The 17,654-nt window shown below is 38.2% G+C and overlaps 1 protein-coding gene across 2 annotated transcripts; it reads right to left on the bottom strand.

Moving 5' to 3' along the window:
- Positions 1 to 1,626: 1,626 nt before the first annotated feature.
- On the bottom strand, positions 1,627 to 16,199 carry socs7 (suppressor of cytokine signaling 7). Of its 2 annotated transcripts, XM_058792485.1 has the most exons (10): positions 14,351 to 16,199; positions 12,549 to 12,613; positions 12,182 to 12,286; positions 9,081 to 9,212; positions 7,524 to 7,669; positions 6,898 to 7,066; positions 4,846 to 4,974; positions 3,979 to 4,114; positions 2,901 to 3,041; positions 1,627 to 2,802 (listed from the first exon to the last, which is right to left on the bottom strand). In XM_058792485.1, the coding sequence occupies exons 1-9, from the start codon at positions 15,640 to 15,642 to the stop codon at positions 2,921 to 2,923; spliced, it is 2,295 nt and encodes a 764-aa protein (XP_058648468.1). In that variant the 5' UTR covers positions 15,643 to 16,199; the 3' UTR covers positions 1,627 to 2,802; positions 2,901 to 2,920. The 2 variants fall into 2 exon arrangements, with proteins under 2 accessions (XP_058648468.1, XP_058648469.1); XM_058792486.1 differs by lacking the exon at positions 9,081 to 9,212.
- Positions 16,200 to 17,654: the final 1,455 nt, after the last annotated feature.

Here is a 17,654-nt window from a genome sequence, read left to right as displayed (position 1 = left end):
TAATGCATCTCTTTCTGATAGAGACAGATCTATTCAGTGGTAACAGAGATCAGTATATCAAAGAAAATACAGAAGTGATCAGATAGTGCTACTTCCTTAATAACAATGGATGAAATGTTTAGACCTCTACTGATGAGTTAATCTAGAGCGTGTCCACGATTGTGTGTGGGTCCATGCACATGCTGAATCAGGTCAAAAGTGTTTAAAACAGTTATAATTTCTTTTGTAGTTTTGATTTCTGCATTATCTATGTGTATATTAAAATCCCCTGCAATAGCAAAACAGTCAAACTCATTGACACAGTTCTGTGAACTCTTCAACAAAGGCTGGAGAGTATTTTGGAGGCCTGTAAATAATGATAAACAGAAGGTGTGGAGCACCTTTCAGCACAATACACCATACACCAGTTCCTCCATTTTCTGTGAGAAGCTTAGAAGTGGAGATGCTGGAGAGAGGGATAATGTGTCTGGTGAGCGGGGCTCTGGCTCTGGTGTTTCCGGTGGCTGTAATATGTTGTCCTGGCTTCCCTGGCTGTTTTCCACAAAGTCGTCCTGGGTACTGAGTCTTGAAGCTGTTGTGGTACATCACAGTCTGTCAGTGACGAGTTCTGTGGGCAGGGCTCAGACGGGATGTCCATGAGCAGAGCTTGTTTTGGCTTTGTGGCGTTATCAGTGTCCTTGTGGGATGTGTCAACCACATGATGACTCGGAAGCTTATATGAAGTCCTGTGGTCACTCATATTCTGTCCAGGTATGTGTGTGTGCCATTCAGGTTGAGTGGATAAGCACACACTACTGAAGGATGACTGAGGGAGAAATAGACATTGTCCTTTAGCACTCTTGCACCAAGTTTGTTTGGGTGGAGGCCATCCAGTTTAAACAGTTGTCTATGGCCCCAGAAAAGATTGAAGTAGTCTATGTTGACTCCTTTTATACTGCATGTTCTTTGTAGCCATGTATTCAGCCCAAGCAACCGTGAAAACATGTTAGTTCCCATTGCTGGGAGTGGTCCACTGATGAACGACTGAACTGCAAGTCTTTGAAGTGTTTCAAAGAGTTCGCTGAAATCCTTCTTAAGGAGTTCTGACTGCTCTTTCCGAATATCATTCTTCCCCACATGGATGATGACTCGATTTGCAATCTTGTGCTTCATTAGAATGCTCCAAAGTTCCTTGTTCACATCAGAGACAGAGTCCTGCTACTGATGTTTCTGATAATGGAGTCACCCACTATCAGAGTCCTGGGCTCGGCTATGCTCTGAGCTGTCTGCCTTTGGGTCTCCCTCCCTGTTTGTGCCATTGATTAGTCTGTTGATCAGTTTCGGCTTGTTCCTCTACACTTGGTATAAACTGTTGAGATTCACTAGATTCACAGGACTCACCGGCTGTATGCTGAGGGGGTCCATGATGACGATCTGCTATGTGTTCCGCCTGTACGGTACAGCCAAACAGTAGTGAAGCCGGAAGCGAAAAATTTAACTAATAGATATCACCTTCCCTTCCCAGTTGATTATATTATTGATTCAATACATTTAGAACCACAAATTTTTATGAAAAGTTATGATTAAATGTGAAGTAATTTGCATACATTTCCACAACAGAAATCGGAATATTAGATGAAGCCAGGTTCAAAATTCTTTCATTTTGTTGACAATGACATTAGATTGTTTTTTACAGAGAGGATTTTGGATATATCTTTTTATCACCCCACAAATCAGCAAATAGCCAGAACAAAAATCACCATGTTTTTAGAAATAAAATGTTGCAAAAAATGAGGCAAATGATTTGAACAAACTCCTCTCTAAAAACCTTCAGAATATAAATAGGAAACACTGGAAAGTTTGTTGTATGTATGCGCTTCTGAAGTGGAGCTCAGTGCATGAGAGAAAACTGCCTTTAAAGATATGTATCAGACACAAACAGACACAAATAGATGAAGTGCAATAAAATAAACTTGTATATTTTGAATGTTTTCTTTCCACTGGTCTGAAACATAACATTATGAAAAGCTAATTCTTAAAACCTCAAAATTGACCAGTGCATGGAAAAACAATGTTTTTGCCTGTAGTGCCTTACCTTAATACAGAACACCACGCTGCTTTTAAAGAAAACCTTGGAATCACCATGATGGTTAAAAAAAATGTGTAACTCAATACAGTAATCTGCAAGGAAAAACGGATATGTCTAGTGGCGAGACCAATTTAAATTCAAGCGATCATAATCTTAAATCATAAATAATGTGAAAAAGTCATCAAATATACCACCACTTATTTTCAAGTTTACTTTGTATTTTACTCAAAATACAGTTCATGTGGCCTGATCAGATCGAAGGAGTTACAATCAGGGAAAGGACAAATAAAGGGGTCACACACTCCACCCAGGGGTCAGGGGCCTGATGAGGAAAGAAAGAAGAACCAAACAGAGACGGATTCACAAACTGGCCAGTTTAAAAACTCCAGTGTAATATAACCTACAGATGAAGGCTTTTGCTAGTACCCCAAGTCAAATGTCCTTGATCGTTTTTTTGTTTAACTTAATTATTTTTTTAAGTCCACTGTTTGCTGTCCAGTGACCTTTCAAGTCTTTTGTCTATCATGTCAGTCTCTGGATTTATTTGCCTGCTCAACATAGACAGTATTCCAGCACTCCTCTGTACTCCCTCTGTCCACGTATTGGTCAAAGAGGAGGGGCCAGTCGGCTGATGTTCATTGGCTTCTGCTGGAAGACTGGCAGGGAGTTGGAGCAGAGCTGTGCACCAGGAAGTGTCCATGCGCTGTTCCATCTATTATCCACACACAGAAATCCTAAAAAAAAAACAATCCAATTGTGTTCTGTTACTTAAACATACTGGCACCGAGCACAAGATAATGAACGTATGTCAGTCATGGCTGCAGGTACGTACAGTGAAGAGGAGCGATCTGGCTATGTTTCAGACTCGGCTTCCTGTTCCACACCTGCTGCCTGGCGCATGCCTTTGATTGACAGGTACATCTCCTCCTCTGGATCATAGTAATAGAACTTCCTCAAGTAGACAATGAGCGGTCTAAGATGAAAAAAAATAAGTTTGTCTTTTTAGGCACCTTTGTAGGCAAAGTATTTTTTTAACTTCAAAATTGCTTAATGTTATACATGTTTATTTCAATAAAACCAAACAACATTGGCATTCATTACTCCCTGCATATTACTAACTAAAAGTTTGCTGTTGACAAAAATATGAGTGTAAATGATTTCTCTTGATATTCTAATTATCATTTTAATACATTTCATTGAATTGAATTTACTTTAAAATACTTTTATTAGGGCAACTGAATACCATATTCTTTATGTATATGCTAAACTGTGTTCTTGACTTAATTTAGATTAGTAAATGAATATAAATCAGTAAATTATGTCCTACAATGTGTCCAAATGTCTAAAACTTTACATCAGTGAGCAACACAGAAGGTCAGTAACTAGTCCTAGTATTTCATGTTATATCTCCTATATACACCACCGTTCAAATTTATTTATTTATTTATTTTTTAATATAAGAAATTAATACTTTTATTCAGCAGGGATGCAATAAATTGATCAAAAGTGAAAGTGAAGACATTCATAATATAACAAAAAGATTTCTGTTCCATATAAATGCTGTTCTTTTGAGCTTTTTATTGATCAAAGAATCCTAAAAAAATGAATTACGGCGATATTTACAATGATGAAATGATTAAGACATGTTTCTCGAGCAGTAATTGTCAAGTAATGGCTGCTTGAAAATTCAGCTTTTCCATCGCAGGAATAAATTACACTTTAAAACATTTAAGGCATTTAATAATATTTCACAATATTAGTGTTTTACTGTATTTTTGATCAAATAAATGCAGCTTTAGTGAGCACAAGAGACTTTTTAAAAACATTACCTTACAGACCTCAAACATCTGAATGGTAGTGTATCGGAAATGTAAATAAGCCAAATAATGTAAGGTGTGAGCGAGTCATACTTGGGGAGGGGCAGCTCCTGGATGTGGTCTATGCGGACGAGTTGTCGGATGCAGAAACGGCACAGATGCTGGAGTGATTTCACATTGCTGAAGCGTGAGACCGGATAGAGCAGCTGCACAGGGGTCGGGGGCAACCCTGAAACAGACACCACACGTTTCATTGCGCTGACCTTTCATCTCGCACACCCTCAAACCTGCTTTTGGTTTTCACAAACAATATAAATAATGCCTTTTATTTTTGTGCATATTGGCAACTACCTGAAATAAAATAAGTACTAAAATGACTAAAACTGAAAAAAAAGAAAAGAAAAGGTAAACAGAAATATTTAAAAACAAACAAAAACTAATAAAAATGACAAAAGCACATAACATTACTAAAACTTAACTAAAAATTTAAATACAAAGTTGAATTCTAAAAATAAAAGCTAATTTAAAATATGAATAAATACTATACTAGTATATAAGTAATACTATACAAAATACATTTTTAAAAGAATTAAGTTTTTGTTGTGAGAACTACTGAATATATCTAAATCTAATCTGTTAAAACTATTTTTTTAAATTTACATTATGTAACATAAATTTAATGTAGTATAAAAAGTAGCTAGCTTAAACACATAAATTGTCTGTATACCCCCTTAAAAATGGTGAAAAAATGACATGCTGATATTTAAATATTAGCCAATGTATTATGGCCCATCCTTTGTGCATAAACCTGTTACCCATAATCTTCCAAGGAAAAAACAAACAAAAAGACTTCTTTTTGTCCCTATATCCCTCCTGCATCAGCAAACAGAAAAATGAAATGCTTTTTATTCAGCAGTAGTGGCTGAGAATCCTGTCTGCAATGGATACTTGTAGCCTTACCAGGTACACGTGAACGTAGGAAGTAGAGGAATTTCCCATTTTTAGAGTGCATGATGGCTCGCTCAATGAATTCCACCACAGAATGGCAGCGGTCTTCAAACTTAGGGTGGCACCATAAACTGAAGGTTCCTGAAGAGTTAAAAACAAACTTTCAGGAAAAAAATACACTAAACTCCAATACTCCAATTTGTTACAGCCAAATGTATGATTTTTTTCTCAAATGATATTTATTTTTAATCAAAAATATGACCACAAAGACCACATGAATGTGTTATGTACTAACTAAATATGTACTAACTTATGTACTATGTTATGTATTAACTTTTTTAGTACTATGTACTAAAAAAAAAAAGCTGAAAAATTAACAGAACCCACAATCATTTCTGCAGTCAGTAAACCTAGCATGTGTTTTGCATGTTCACAAAAATACTTTAAATTTTTTCTACGTGTTATTTGCTTTTAGACAAACTGAACAAAACCATGGTTTTCGATTAGACTATGCTAAAAAAAAAAAAACATGACACCTGTTTCACATTTTTCAGTGTAATGCAGGAAATCTAATGAAATTTGATGTGAAAAAATGTATTGACTACCGATTTGACTGTATTTAGGAATAACCATCAATCTGAAAGTGGTGAAATCTAATCTGTTTGTTCAGGCAGTGTAGTCAACACTGACCTTTTAATCTGACTTCAAACTAGGGGTGGGCGATATGGCAAAAATATCATATCATGATATTTAAAAAAAAAAAATCAGTTTAGACCAGGATTTTGTCCTATTATAAAGAAAAAGCCTTTCAAGGTAACAAAAATATTTAAAAATAATGGTGGATATTTAGGCCAAAGTGGGCGAAGATAAAATCTTTATCATTATTTTATCTTTGTTATTAAAAAATGAGAACAAAAGATACACATAAAAAAAGATACACATTACAAATACACGTAATATACAAATAAAACAGTGTTTTATTTTCAGGTACAATAGGTGTATTTAGCAGGAGCACTCAAGAAATTGAATCAACAAATATAAAAATAAAACACTATACAGATTGATTCCTATTAAATCAACTGTATTAACGTTTTTCAGTCAAGAGTAGTGAGTGATTTTTCTCTTTGTGTTTTGGTGTTTTATTAACATTAAAGGAATAATTAACCCCAAAATAAAAAGCGTTTTATATTTATACCATCATTTACTCACTCGAAAGTTGCTTTAAACCTGAATGAGTTTCTTCTGCTGAATATAAATGCTATTTTAAGGAACGTGGAAAAACAAACAGTTGCTGGTCCCCAGTGACTTATTCCATAGTATTTTTTTTTTCCTGCTATCAAAGTCAATGTGGACCAGCAACTGTTTGGTTACCCACATTCTTCAAAATATCTTCTTTTGTGTTCAGCACAAGAAATAAATTAATACAGGTTTGGGATAACATGTGAGAGTAAATAATGACAGAAATAAAATTTTAGGGTGAACTATCCCTTTAATAACAGTCGGCAGCATGTTCAATACTGCCCCTTTAAGACCTGCAAGCATCTCAGCTGTTTACTTTCATTTTAGACATAACCAACGAAGTCTATACATAAACCTTGTGTGTGTTGACAGTATTAGTGTAAAAGATAACTTAGTCCAGTGATCAGGTGCTGTTTGACAGGATTTTAGTGAATAAAACATTTAACCGGCAAGGCTTTAAAGCAGATCCGAATAATGTACATTTGTGATTGCGAATAAGTGCAGTGTCCCGTGAGAGTAGCTCTACCGCTGAGTTAACATTGATGTGAATGTATGTGGCGTTGTACAGTATTTTGAGACGGAGGTGCCAGAACTGCAGCTGAATGAATGTGCGCTGAAGCACGATACCACAAAATATCTTCAAAAGCAGATTGTGGAGACATTTTTATCGTCCACGATCAAAAAGCGTCATATTGAACACCCCTACTTCAAACCACAGGAGGATGTAGTTTAGACCAGGATTTTGTGTGTTTTTTAGCTACACTTTTTGAGTCCAAAAAGAGTTTGAGCGTGTTTACAGATATGTATATATGTGTGTGTGTTTACCTCTGTAGTGCTCCATACGCGTGTGATGTGTGACTCCCTGTGAGCGAAAGCTGAGGCTGAGGATGTATCGTGGGTCTGAACTGTCCCGCACCAAAAACGAGCCATCTGGCTTTCCTCTCAGCTTCATTTCGGCATCCTCCCAGTTCATCGGCCCCCAATACCAGCCACACTGCAGACACAAACACACAATGACCATACAACAGTGAAAAACACATACAAAACCCACAACCACAGGAAGCCATGGTCTGAACACGCCAAATGATATGTAACCCTGGACGACAAAACCAGTCTTAAGTGTCAATTTTTCGAAATTGAGCTTTATACATCATCTGAAAGCTGAATAAATAAGCTTTCCATTGATGTATGGTTTGTTAGGATCGGACAATATTTGGCTGAGATACAACTATTTGAAAATCTGGAATCTGAGGGTGCAAAAAAATCTAAATATTGAGAAAATCGCCTTTAAAGTTGTGCAAATTAAGTTCATAGCGATGCATATTACTAATCAAAACATTAAGTAAAATTAAGTTACAAATATACCCCAGCGACTTAAGACTGGTTTTGTGGTCCAGGGTCACATATTACAATCATCTGAGTGGAAATTTTCAAGTGTTTTTGTCTCTCACCCGCTCCAGCTCTCTCAGGCTGGCAGTGAAGCTGCTGGAATCGGCTCCTCTCAGTGGACACATGATTGGGGGCGGAGCCACTCTAGCCGGGGTCGGAGTCTCCATTGGTGAGGGAACCGAATGTGGAAGTGCCCGGAAGAAAGCGTCTGAGACACAAAAGAACCATTTTTTAATACAACAGCAAATATTGAGTTACATTCTAAAACTAGCTAAATGAAGAATTTGATCAAAAATACAGTAAATTTAGTAATATTGTGAAATATTATTACAATTTTTCTATTTTAGTGTATTTTAAAAAGTAAATTATTACTGTGATGGCAAAGCTGAATTTCCAGCATCAGTAATCCTTCAGAAATCATTCTAATTTGCAGATTTTCTGCTCAAGAAACATTTATTATTATCAAAATTAAAACAGTTGTGCTCCTTAACGTTTTTCTGGAAATGGCAACATCTTTGGTCCAGGTTCTTTAATAAATAGAAAGTTGAAAAGAACAGAAATCTTTTGTAACATTATGAATGTTACAACTCAAATAACAGTTGAAAACATTTTAGATTAAAATGTATTTATATACGGGAAAGTGTATATTTTTGGTCCTGTTTGCTGATCACCATTTCTGCAAGTTCTTTATTATAGTGTGACAGGACTATAAGTGTCTGTAATGTCTAATATGAAGTTATTAGAAACTGTACATAAACTACGTATAATAATTAGACAAGAGGGCTAGGGCCAGGGCTAGTTGTCACATTTTCTACACCAGTGAATATTTATCGGTGAATGTTCATTTCATTTGCGTATTGGCACAAACCGTACATTCTGAACTGAACATTTTCACTATTATTGCCCAGGATAAAGATACAGTTCACTGAACACAAGTTGCCCTTTTGTGACAACATGCCCCAGTTGTGTTTTATATTGTGTTTGCCCAACAGCTGATTGGTGATTCTAATTTCATAGAATTCTGAACTGGGTGTATAATACAAAACCTTTGCTAATTTACCGAAAAACCCCTTTCCTTATGCCAGCTCCCCACTGTGACAACTTGCCCCGGTCTCCCCTATAGTACATCACACTGCAGCACACTGAAGAAATATCAACTACCAATAACCAAGTGTACATGCTATGTTGTATTTACCATATCTTTAATAAATAAGTTATATTTCTATATGAGACAAAGTTTGAACTCTACAGTATGACACCTACGCTCACACTTCCTCTCTTTACAAATGCGCATTAGTCACACTGCCTTTTTTCTCTGAACGGCAGGAACTGAAAAACGAAACCACACGATCAACCAAAGCCTTTGTTAAGCAAAACGATACATGTGGTGGGTGACATGTATTGTCTTTTGCCTTTGCCGTTCACAAGAATACCACAGATACATTCACACTTTATTCCGTTTCTCTTTGCGTTTAATGAATGGAATAAAGGTGCTTCTGAGGGCAGAAACTGAGCCGGTCTCCAAAAAAGGGGAAGGGGAGGTTGGAATCTGCTCTCAGAACCAGAAAGACACCCTGAAACACACACACACCGCCCCCTCCACTGCACCCAAGTCTTACCATTGAGGCTGAGACTATGCTGGATGGTGGCGTGGAGAGGGGGAGGAGGAGGAAGAGGCAGAGGGAGAGACTGCAGGGAGGCCCCCATTACACTCACTAGGAAAGGCCCAGGCTGCGGCCCACCTATATCGTCTGGAAGAGAGCAGGAGGGAGGGTTCAGAGCCAGGAGAATAAGGAGATGTCACAGAAAAAGAAAGCAATAGAAGAGCAGACAGGAGCAGAATGAGACAGGTGCCACGGGCGATGAAGAGGAATCAGAACATGACTGAATTCAACCCTAACACCACTCAGTTTCAGAGCAAAGGGACGGCAACATCCTTCATTCTTGCATATATTACCAAAAATAGATCAAAACTCAGCCAGACTATACTGTGCAAACCGCAGCATTGCAACTAACATGAATATTGCATTCAATGACCTGCGCTTTATGTATGAGTAACATGTAGTTTTGCCTGTCTGAACCATAAAGGAGCAGGACAAATCCTCCAATTATGTGACAATATCTGATCCTCTTATAGCACTTGAAGACTAAGACACCGTGACAGGAAGCACATGACACGGGGAACTGCAACGTGGGAAAACAACACGGGCATCTGTAAAAATAAATCTACACGCTGGCATGTGCATTCAATCACACACTCACAACATTGGGAAACTCATTTCTTCCCAGCTGGGAAGAAATTATGCTAATATAATGTATTTTAAAAGAATGTTCCGGGTTCAATATAGTGTTATTTTTGAGATACTACTGTAAGTTTTATTAACCCTTTTTTTTACATTCAGTTTTCATTAAAATTATAGTAACTTTATTGTATTCTTTTGTCATTTGTCAAATATATTTTATTTAAATTGTAGTTATTTTAGTACAAGTTAACTTAAATTAAAATAAGAAATTATGCCTTGGCAGTTAGCGTAGTCAGGCAGTGTTTTTGTTATTTTAGTTTACTACAATAATAATGCATATTCTTTTAAGAACATTTGTGAGCCAACACTTTTAAGTGTTGATTGCCACAAAAATTATACTCACTGTTTCAATAGTGCAGCCACAAGATGTGAACAACATGAATGTTAACACGACTAGTGTGGAAAAATCACTTACTAACCTTTTCAGTGTAAAGTTATATCCAATTTTACAACTTTGATGCGTTGACAAACCCAACTTTAAAATATCTGTAACAATTAATGAAACAATTTTATAGCTCAAAAAATAATTACATTTTTGCCAAGTAATTTTTATAAAATTAGAACTCCTGCTTTTAAATCCTCAAGAAACTGGTCGCTTTCACCTCCATTTAACTTTTACTTTTTTTTTTTTTTACAAAACAAGTCAAAATTATTTTCATGCTATTAACATTATTCCACAAAAGCATTTAATTGAGTTTATCTTGTATTGAAACCCAGAATATTCCTTAAAACCTAAACATGATAAACAATCCACTTCAAACACACAATGACTGAATAATCCACATACCTAATCATCTTCATATATAAATATTCAGATCCAATACCTACATCTCCAGTACAGTGATCATGTCAGTCTTCACTACCAAAGACCACACACGACCACACTGAGCTGATGAACTGGAAGAGCGTCTGCAGAGGCCTCACTTTATTAGAAACGGAACTGCTCGCCTGTGAGCCAAACACCGGTGAAGTCAAACCACAACTAGACTTACGCAGTAACTCACTTTAAGTGGCGCTTCTGTGAATTTTATGCTTGCAGAATGCAATCAGAGATTCTAGTAACCATGAAATGAAAAGAATGATGTCTGAATAAGAAAGGGAAATGAAAGGACAAAGTGAAAGAATGAGCATGTAGGCTGACGTCCTACACTGTATCTTTAACATCCGCCTTGGGTTTGATCACAGGGGCGAGGTGGAAAACTCACCGTTTATAAAAGTGCAATATGTATCTCAGCAGTTTGAACACTTGTGATGGGAGTTTGAGGAGAGGGACTTTGTTTTCAACACTACACACATTACTTACTATACCAGTGTCATTGCATTTTCATACAGCACAAAAAAAGATTAGAAAAGTAAAAATAAATAAATTACTAAAAATAAAAACAAAAACATAGCCAGGAAAGTTTAAAATGGATGATTTTAGTTGAGTATTTGATTGACAGGTGAGCATTTACATTACAAATGTATTTGGTCTTCTATCAACACATTTCCAACTTGAATTTTCCAGTTTGAAAGGTCCCCAAACTCATCAAAAATTGTATATTTATCTCTTAATATATAAGTTATCTTTTCCTTACCATTTCTTTCAGCCAATGTTCTATATTGGCACACAAATACTTTCCCAATTAAAAAAATAAGCCGTTTTGCTTGAAGAACACATATATTCTGTCTTTTTGTAACTTGATCTCTTTAGGATATAAATGAAATAAAAAGATTTATGTATTTATGCCTACATTAATGCCCACCACTTATGAGTGAATCGCCCAAAATCGATGTTAATTGTACGCTATTGTTCAAAAGTTTGGAGTCAGTTCATTTTTTTAAAGAAACTAATACATTTATTCAACAAGGATGTGTTGAAGTGAAGAAAAGTGCCAATAAAGACATTAATAATGTAAAAAAAAAAAAAGCCATTCTTTTAAACTTTCTATTTAAAGGTTAAAAACGAATCATGGTTTCCACAAAAAATATTAAGCAGCATTGTTATCAATATTGATAATAATAAGCAAAGTTTCTTAAGCAGCAAATTAGAATAATTTCTGAAAGATCGTGTGACACTGAAGACTTGGCCATCACAGGAATAAATTACATTTTATATTATATTGAAATATAAAACAATTATCTTACACTGTAATAACAGTTCAAAAACTCTGTTTTTAATCAAATAAAAAGCATTTTTAAAAACGTACCAACCCCAAACTTTTGAAAGGTAGCGTTTAAAACTATGCGCTCGAACAGATACAGAAGCTAGAGGTGTCAGTGCGAAGGATAAAGGGAATATACCGCAAGGGATGGGGGAGGTTACTGAAGAAATATTTAGAGAGTGTGAAACAGATGGAGATGTGAAAGGTATGAATGAAGGAGAGCAGAAACGAAGGAGATGGAGGAGGTGTGTGAACATCTGTAGTGGGTCTCACCTAGCAGACTGAGGCTCCGCCGAGGGGGAGGCGGAGGAGTGGGAGGGTGAGGGGAGTTCCTGCCTCTCTGAGAGATGTCCACATCAACCAAGGACACAGTCTCTCCTGTGACCAGAGCCACAATACACAAGTTAATGACAAGAGCCATAAGAACGACATTAACAACATTCCTTATAATAACGTTATAGCATTATTCCAAAGATTGGCCTAAAATGAGACTAATCTCATCCAAATCGCGTGTCTGTGTCATTATATCTCCCATGCACTGTGTAAGCTGATTAGTGGTTTGCAAATGTGCCTTCATTTAATGTATTCCAAGGACTCCTTTAGCTTCCACCCCATTATGTTCCCTTAAATCTTCGTTTACCTGTAAAAACGGGAGTAAAAGAAGCCGCAGAAAAAGCACTTTGTGCCCTTGTTAGTCCAGGTTGGCTGCAGAAAGAAAATAAGCAATTAAAATGATAAGAGTTTAAGAAAGACAACATATCAATTTTCATTAATTCTGTTCTGTATCTCAAGTTATTGTACCATTTGTGACCATGGACCACAAAACCAGTCATAAGGGTCATTTTTTTTAATTGAGATTTATATATCATCTGAAAGCTGAATACATAAGCTTTCCGGTGATGTATGGTTTGTTAGGATAGGTCAATATTTGGCCGAGATGCAACTATTTGAGGGAGCAAAAAAATGAAAATATTGAGAAAATCACCTTTAAAGCTGTCCAAATTAAATTCTTAGCAATGCATATTACTAATCAAAAATTAAGTTTTGATATATTTACGGTAAGAAATTTACAAAATATCTAAATGGAACATGATCTTAACTTAATATCCTAATGATTTTTGGCATAAAAGAAAAATGTATAATTTTGACCCATACATTGTATTGTTGGCTATTGCTACAAATATACCCCAGCGACTTAAGACTGGTTTTGTGGTCCAGGGTCAAATTTTTAGTCTAAAATGTACAATGCTTTAGAAGTAATCACATTATAAATGTCTTACAGAAACTGTACCCACCTGTGATCCTGTGAGCCACATTGATAACTACTAAAAGATGTTATTTTTTTAAAGTACAAATTGATGATGAAATGAAATGTATTTTATGATAGACAGTTTATGACAGAAAATATATATTAATATTTATGAAGTAACACAAATTATGTTAAAAAGAAAAGTGCAAAAAGTGTCCCATTGCCTTGTTAATTTCAATCACCAGTATGTGTGAGGGGCTAAATGTTAAATGTTTTAGGGACAAATTTAAAGCTGCACAGCATGCAGAAAGGCCATAGGTTAAAGACCATAGTTTGCAGGTAAGTAAACAACGAATGCTAATACGCCATGTGTTGCCTATGCAATTTCCAATATGCTGTTCCACATCTTAAAATTACACACAAATTTGAAGCCACTGTACTAATAGGCTTCTAACCATATTTGGACTACAGTGGTTGTCAGAGTTGGGAAAGTTACTTTGGAAATGTAATAGGTTACAGATTACAAAGCTACCCTATTTAAAATCTAATAAGTAGTGTAACTATTTCAATTACTTTATGAATGTAACTGGTTACATTTGATTACGTCCTGATTACTTTTCTAAATTTATAACAAATGTTTTCAAATGTTAATCGAAAAATGTTAATCTTAAAAAATAAAGCATATACATAAACCCAAATATGAAATTAATCAGTTATGCATTCTGTCCTAAACTCCTGAGACATTGGTGTCTCATATTTTAAAGCAATTTGGGAAAGAATTCAATCATATCTGTATGTGTGTGAAAATATTCAGATGTAACCCCCTTTGTAATAGTTAACATTTTCATAAGTAACTGTAATTTAATTACACTTTTTTTTTCTCAGTAACTAACAGATTACAGTTACAATTATATAGTAATTGAATTATGTAATTCCGTTACATGTAACTAGTTACTCCCCAACACTGATGGTTGTCCTATTCATTAAGCAATATTAAAAAAAAAAAAACTGCTTTAGATTTAGATTGAAGGTGTGTAATTGATGTTGTATGAAAACAAACACGAAATTGTACCCAAATTATGTATAGACATAAAGTCACAGGTTTACATGTATACGTGTAAATAAACGTAGGCCTATACAAAAGGTTAAAGCTCCAGTATTTCATTAAGGTTGTTTTGGGCGGAAGGACTCACCTGGCCGTGTCTTGTTCCCCACCGCTCGCTCCGGACATGTCAACTAAACTGCCCGCCGAGGATATGGAGAACGTGACTGAAGGTCTCTTGTCCAAAAGGTTGTTAGAGCCACTACAGCTTTTAGTTCTGAAAAGTTTGCTCAGACGGATTTTAAGCGAGCCCTTCCTGGATTTCCCTGGTACTTTCAGAGTCTTCTCTCCTCCACTCGCAGCGGAAAGATGCGCCCGGGTCGCGCTCCGGTCCGGCCGGGCCTTCGGCGTCGACGCCTGGCTGGAGCATGGGGTACCCTGGCTGGGTTCGGCTTGGGACGGGACCTCGGGAGTCAGTTTGTCGCTGGCAGGAGCCTGAGGCCTGGTGTTTACCGATTCTCGTAACAAGCAACACGCCGGCGAGCAAAGTCCCCCGGACACCACCGAAGGGAAACACTTGAGCGCAAACGCACCCGGTTCCGCGTTCTGAGACTCGGTCTTTTGGCACGCATTGATGCCCAGGCCGTTCACCTCCTCTGACCCGAGGCCCTCCAACACCAGCAGCGCATCGCTGGTCTCGGTAGGGTCCTCTCCCTGCCTGATTCCAGCCGAGCCGAGCACGCTTTGACACGAGCAGCGCTGCAGCTCGCCATCCTTGAGCAGAAACTCGGGAACCGGAGCGACTCCCAGCTCGCCGAATTTCCTCGCCAGCTCCAGCACAGGACCGTCGGGCAGCTGATGGAGCTGCCGCTGCGCCGTCCCCGAGCTCGTTGGCGGCCAGTCTTGGTTGTCGGTGATCAAGCGATGCCGGTGGCACAGCTCGGCTCCATCCGTATCCGTAGCAACCGCTGGCAGCTTTAGCTGCGGATGCAGCGTCCATGTAGGCGGATGCTGAGCATCCACAGCGCCAGACTCGGAAGCGAGCGCCGCTTGGTCCTCAAAAGCCCTGCGCTGATCCTCCGAGTTGCTCTCGGCGAATCCCTCTGAGTCTCTCGATATGTTTCTGAACACCAACAGCTGAGGCCCCATTCCACCTCGGTGGGTGAGATCGTACCCGTGGGCCTCGGCTGAATGAAGAGGAGGCGGCGGCGCAGACAGCGCAGGTCTGGTCGCCATCACTCCCGCGTCAGGTGCCTCCGTTCCGCTGGCCTGCGGAGCTTTGTTCACCGCCGAGATGTGGCCGTGATTCTGCGTGCATTCAAAGTTCCCCTTGATAGCCACCGACGACAGATTCCCATTCTCCTCGTCCAAGCGGTCATCCTCGGCCGCGGAGACCAGGCGCATCAAGACAAAATCGGGAGACATATCTTGCGCGTTGTTCATTATTATTCCTCAATATACTGAAGGAATGAGCGATATCAGCGTTTCACATTGCTTCCAGTCATGAGATCTCGCTCGTGTGATGATGGTGATGATGATGGTAATCCTCTTGGTGTTAGTTAGTTAGCCCCCTCACTCAGCGCCAGACAATTAGTGCATATAAACTCTATTTCAGTCGCTCCTTCAACATTGCGCACGTCCTCGTCTCATTTCGCGTCCGGCCTTAAAAACCTCCACGGGTCTTTGTAGGGTCATACATAACGCTTCGTTTCACGCAATCCTAACGGCGTCTGTGGTCACATTACTGTCGAGGCCCCACCCGCTCGCTCACTTCCGCAAATTCGATGCGTTTCGTGTTTGGTCTTATCGGTGCCATTGCTGTCCACTTGGCTGCAGGCTATGTGCTGTCCCCCTTAGTGACGTGCACCGTGCTGTAACGTTGCTTTCATGTCATTTACCGCGCTGTTGTCTGGAAGATGGCCTTACCCACTGATGTTTATGATGCATCAATTGTAGTGGCATCGCCTTTCCGCACGATTCCAGCGCCAGCCAAACTCTCCCTGCAAATCGGTTGCGTTATGAGTCAAAGACAAATGACTTGCATGATATCATCATTTGAATAATGACTCTCATCCTCAAGTAGCAACTAAAAACGTGAAGCATCGTGTCAAACACAAGGCCTACAATCAAGAGAATATCTGGATATCATATTATGTAGCATGTATAAATACAACTTATTTAAACAAAAAATGCATTGGTTTTATTTGATTTTTTCGTATTACTAACGCATAATATGGGGTATTTAACCAACCAGGTTAATATAAATTTTAATTCTAGAGTTTTTATTTAATGCATTTCAATTAATAACAATTTGGAAAGAACTAGCAAAATTCAGTTTAGTTTTAGATGGAACATAGCATGTCAAACTGCTGGACACGTCAACTTTCCAAAAGTATTTCATGTCATCTACGCCTATAGATCATTGTACGTGTGTATATGGCTATTAAAAGGCATATAGAGATACAATACAGTTATTGTTTACATTTACCCATTGTTCTGTGGTCAAGACTCTTCATTTGCGAAATGCGATTTCATTGATGGACCGAATGGTGTCGCTCTACACAAACATTTACACATGCCCACAAGAGCCCTTTAAAACCTGCCATCTCATAACACGAAGAGTGGATTTTATTACAGTTATGGGTTTACACAAATATCCAGAAGAAAATGTGTTTTCACAGAACGCTGTCAGAGAAATATTACATGCGTTGGCTACATCCTCTCCAATTAAATGCATACAACTGTGCACAAAGCTGAACACGCACATATCCATCCATAAAAATAATTAAAAAAAATATTTATTTTTTTTGATAATTGTGTGCATGTATATAGATGCACATATGTGTATACACAGCCACAGCCTCTGCAGTCCTGAGTGGGGGTGGGGCCCCACAGGAATGAGTGTTGAATCTCAGAATCCTGTTGCCATGGCACCAAAACAAGGATTCGCCTGCATTACCCAGTATGACTGGATTTGTCTGAATCATCTTTCTCTCTCTCACACACACAGATCTGACAGACGTTCATTCATGTAGAACACATGTGGAATATGTTTTCTTCTTCTTTTATTTTTTAATTTCCCTGATTGTTGCACTAAACATTTGGCAGTTCAGAATACAGTTTGTCTATCCGAGATTAACATTTCAGTGCACTTTATCTGCCAAGCAGATGCAGACTTGTAAACCGCTGCATGCACATTTTCACAGATGCACAAAGTCACACGCACATACACAGTCCATAAAAGACCACTCATGACTGACCCATCCGGGGAGTGTTGGGTTAATCCACAAAGCGGTGAGATTCTGATGCATACCCCAACGGAGAGGATTACCCTCCCGTCCTCTCATCCATCAGCCCATCCTCATGCACATACACTCATCATAACAATCCAACATTAACAGATGTGCCACTCTCAGCGCTCACCACTACCGGGAGATTGGGAGAGATGGGAGAGA

This window comes from Onychostoma macrolepis, chromosome 11 (assembly GCF_012432095.1).
Source record: "Onychostoma macrolepis isolate SWU-2019 chromosome 11, ASM1243209v1, whole genome shotgun sequence".
NCBI classification, from domain to species: domain Eukaryota; kingdom Metazoa; phylum Chordata; class Actinopteri; order Cypriniformes; family Cyprinidae; genus Onychostoma; species Onychostoma macrolepis.
This window is presented reverse-complemented; position numbering and strand designations above follow the sequence as displayed.

Coding starts and splice junctions, on each gene's coding strand:
- socs7 (XM_058792485.1), bottom strand. CDS start 15,642: ATGAACAACGCGCAAGATATGTCTCCCGATTTTGTCTTGATGCGCCTG. Junction 7,670..9,080: donor GCATAGTCTCAGCCTCAATG/GTAAGACTTGGG, acceptor TTTGTGTCTCAG/ACGCTTTCTTCCGGGCACTT. Junction 4,975..6,897: donor GCGTATGGAGCACTACAGAG/GTAAACACACAC, acceptor TTAACTCTTCAG/GAACCTTCAGTTTATGGTGC.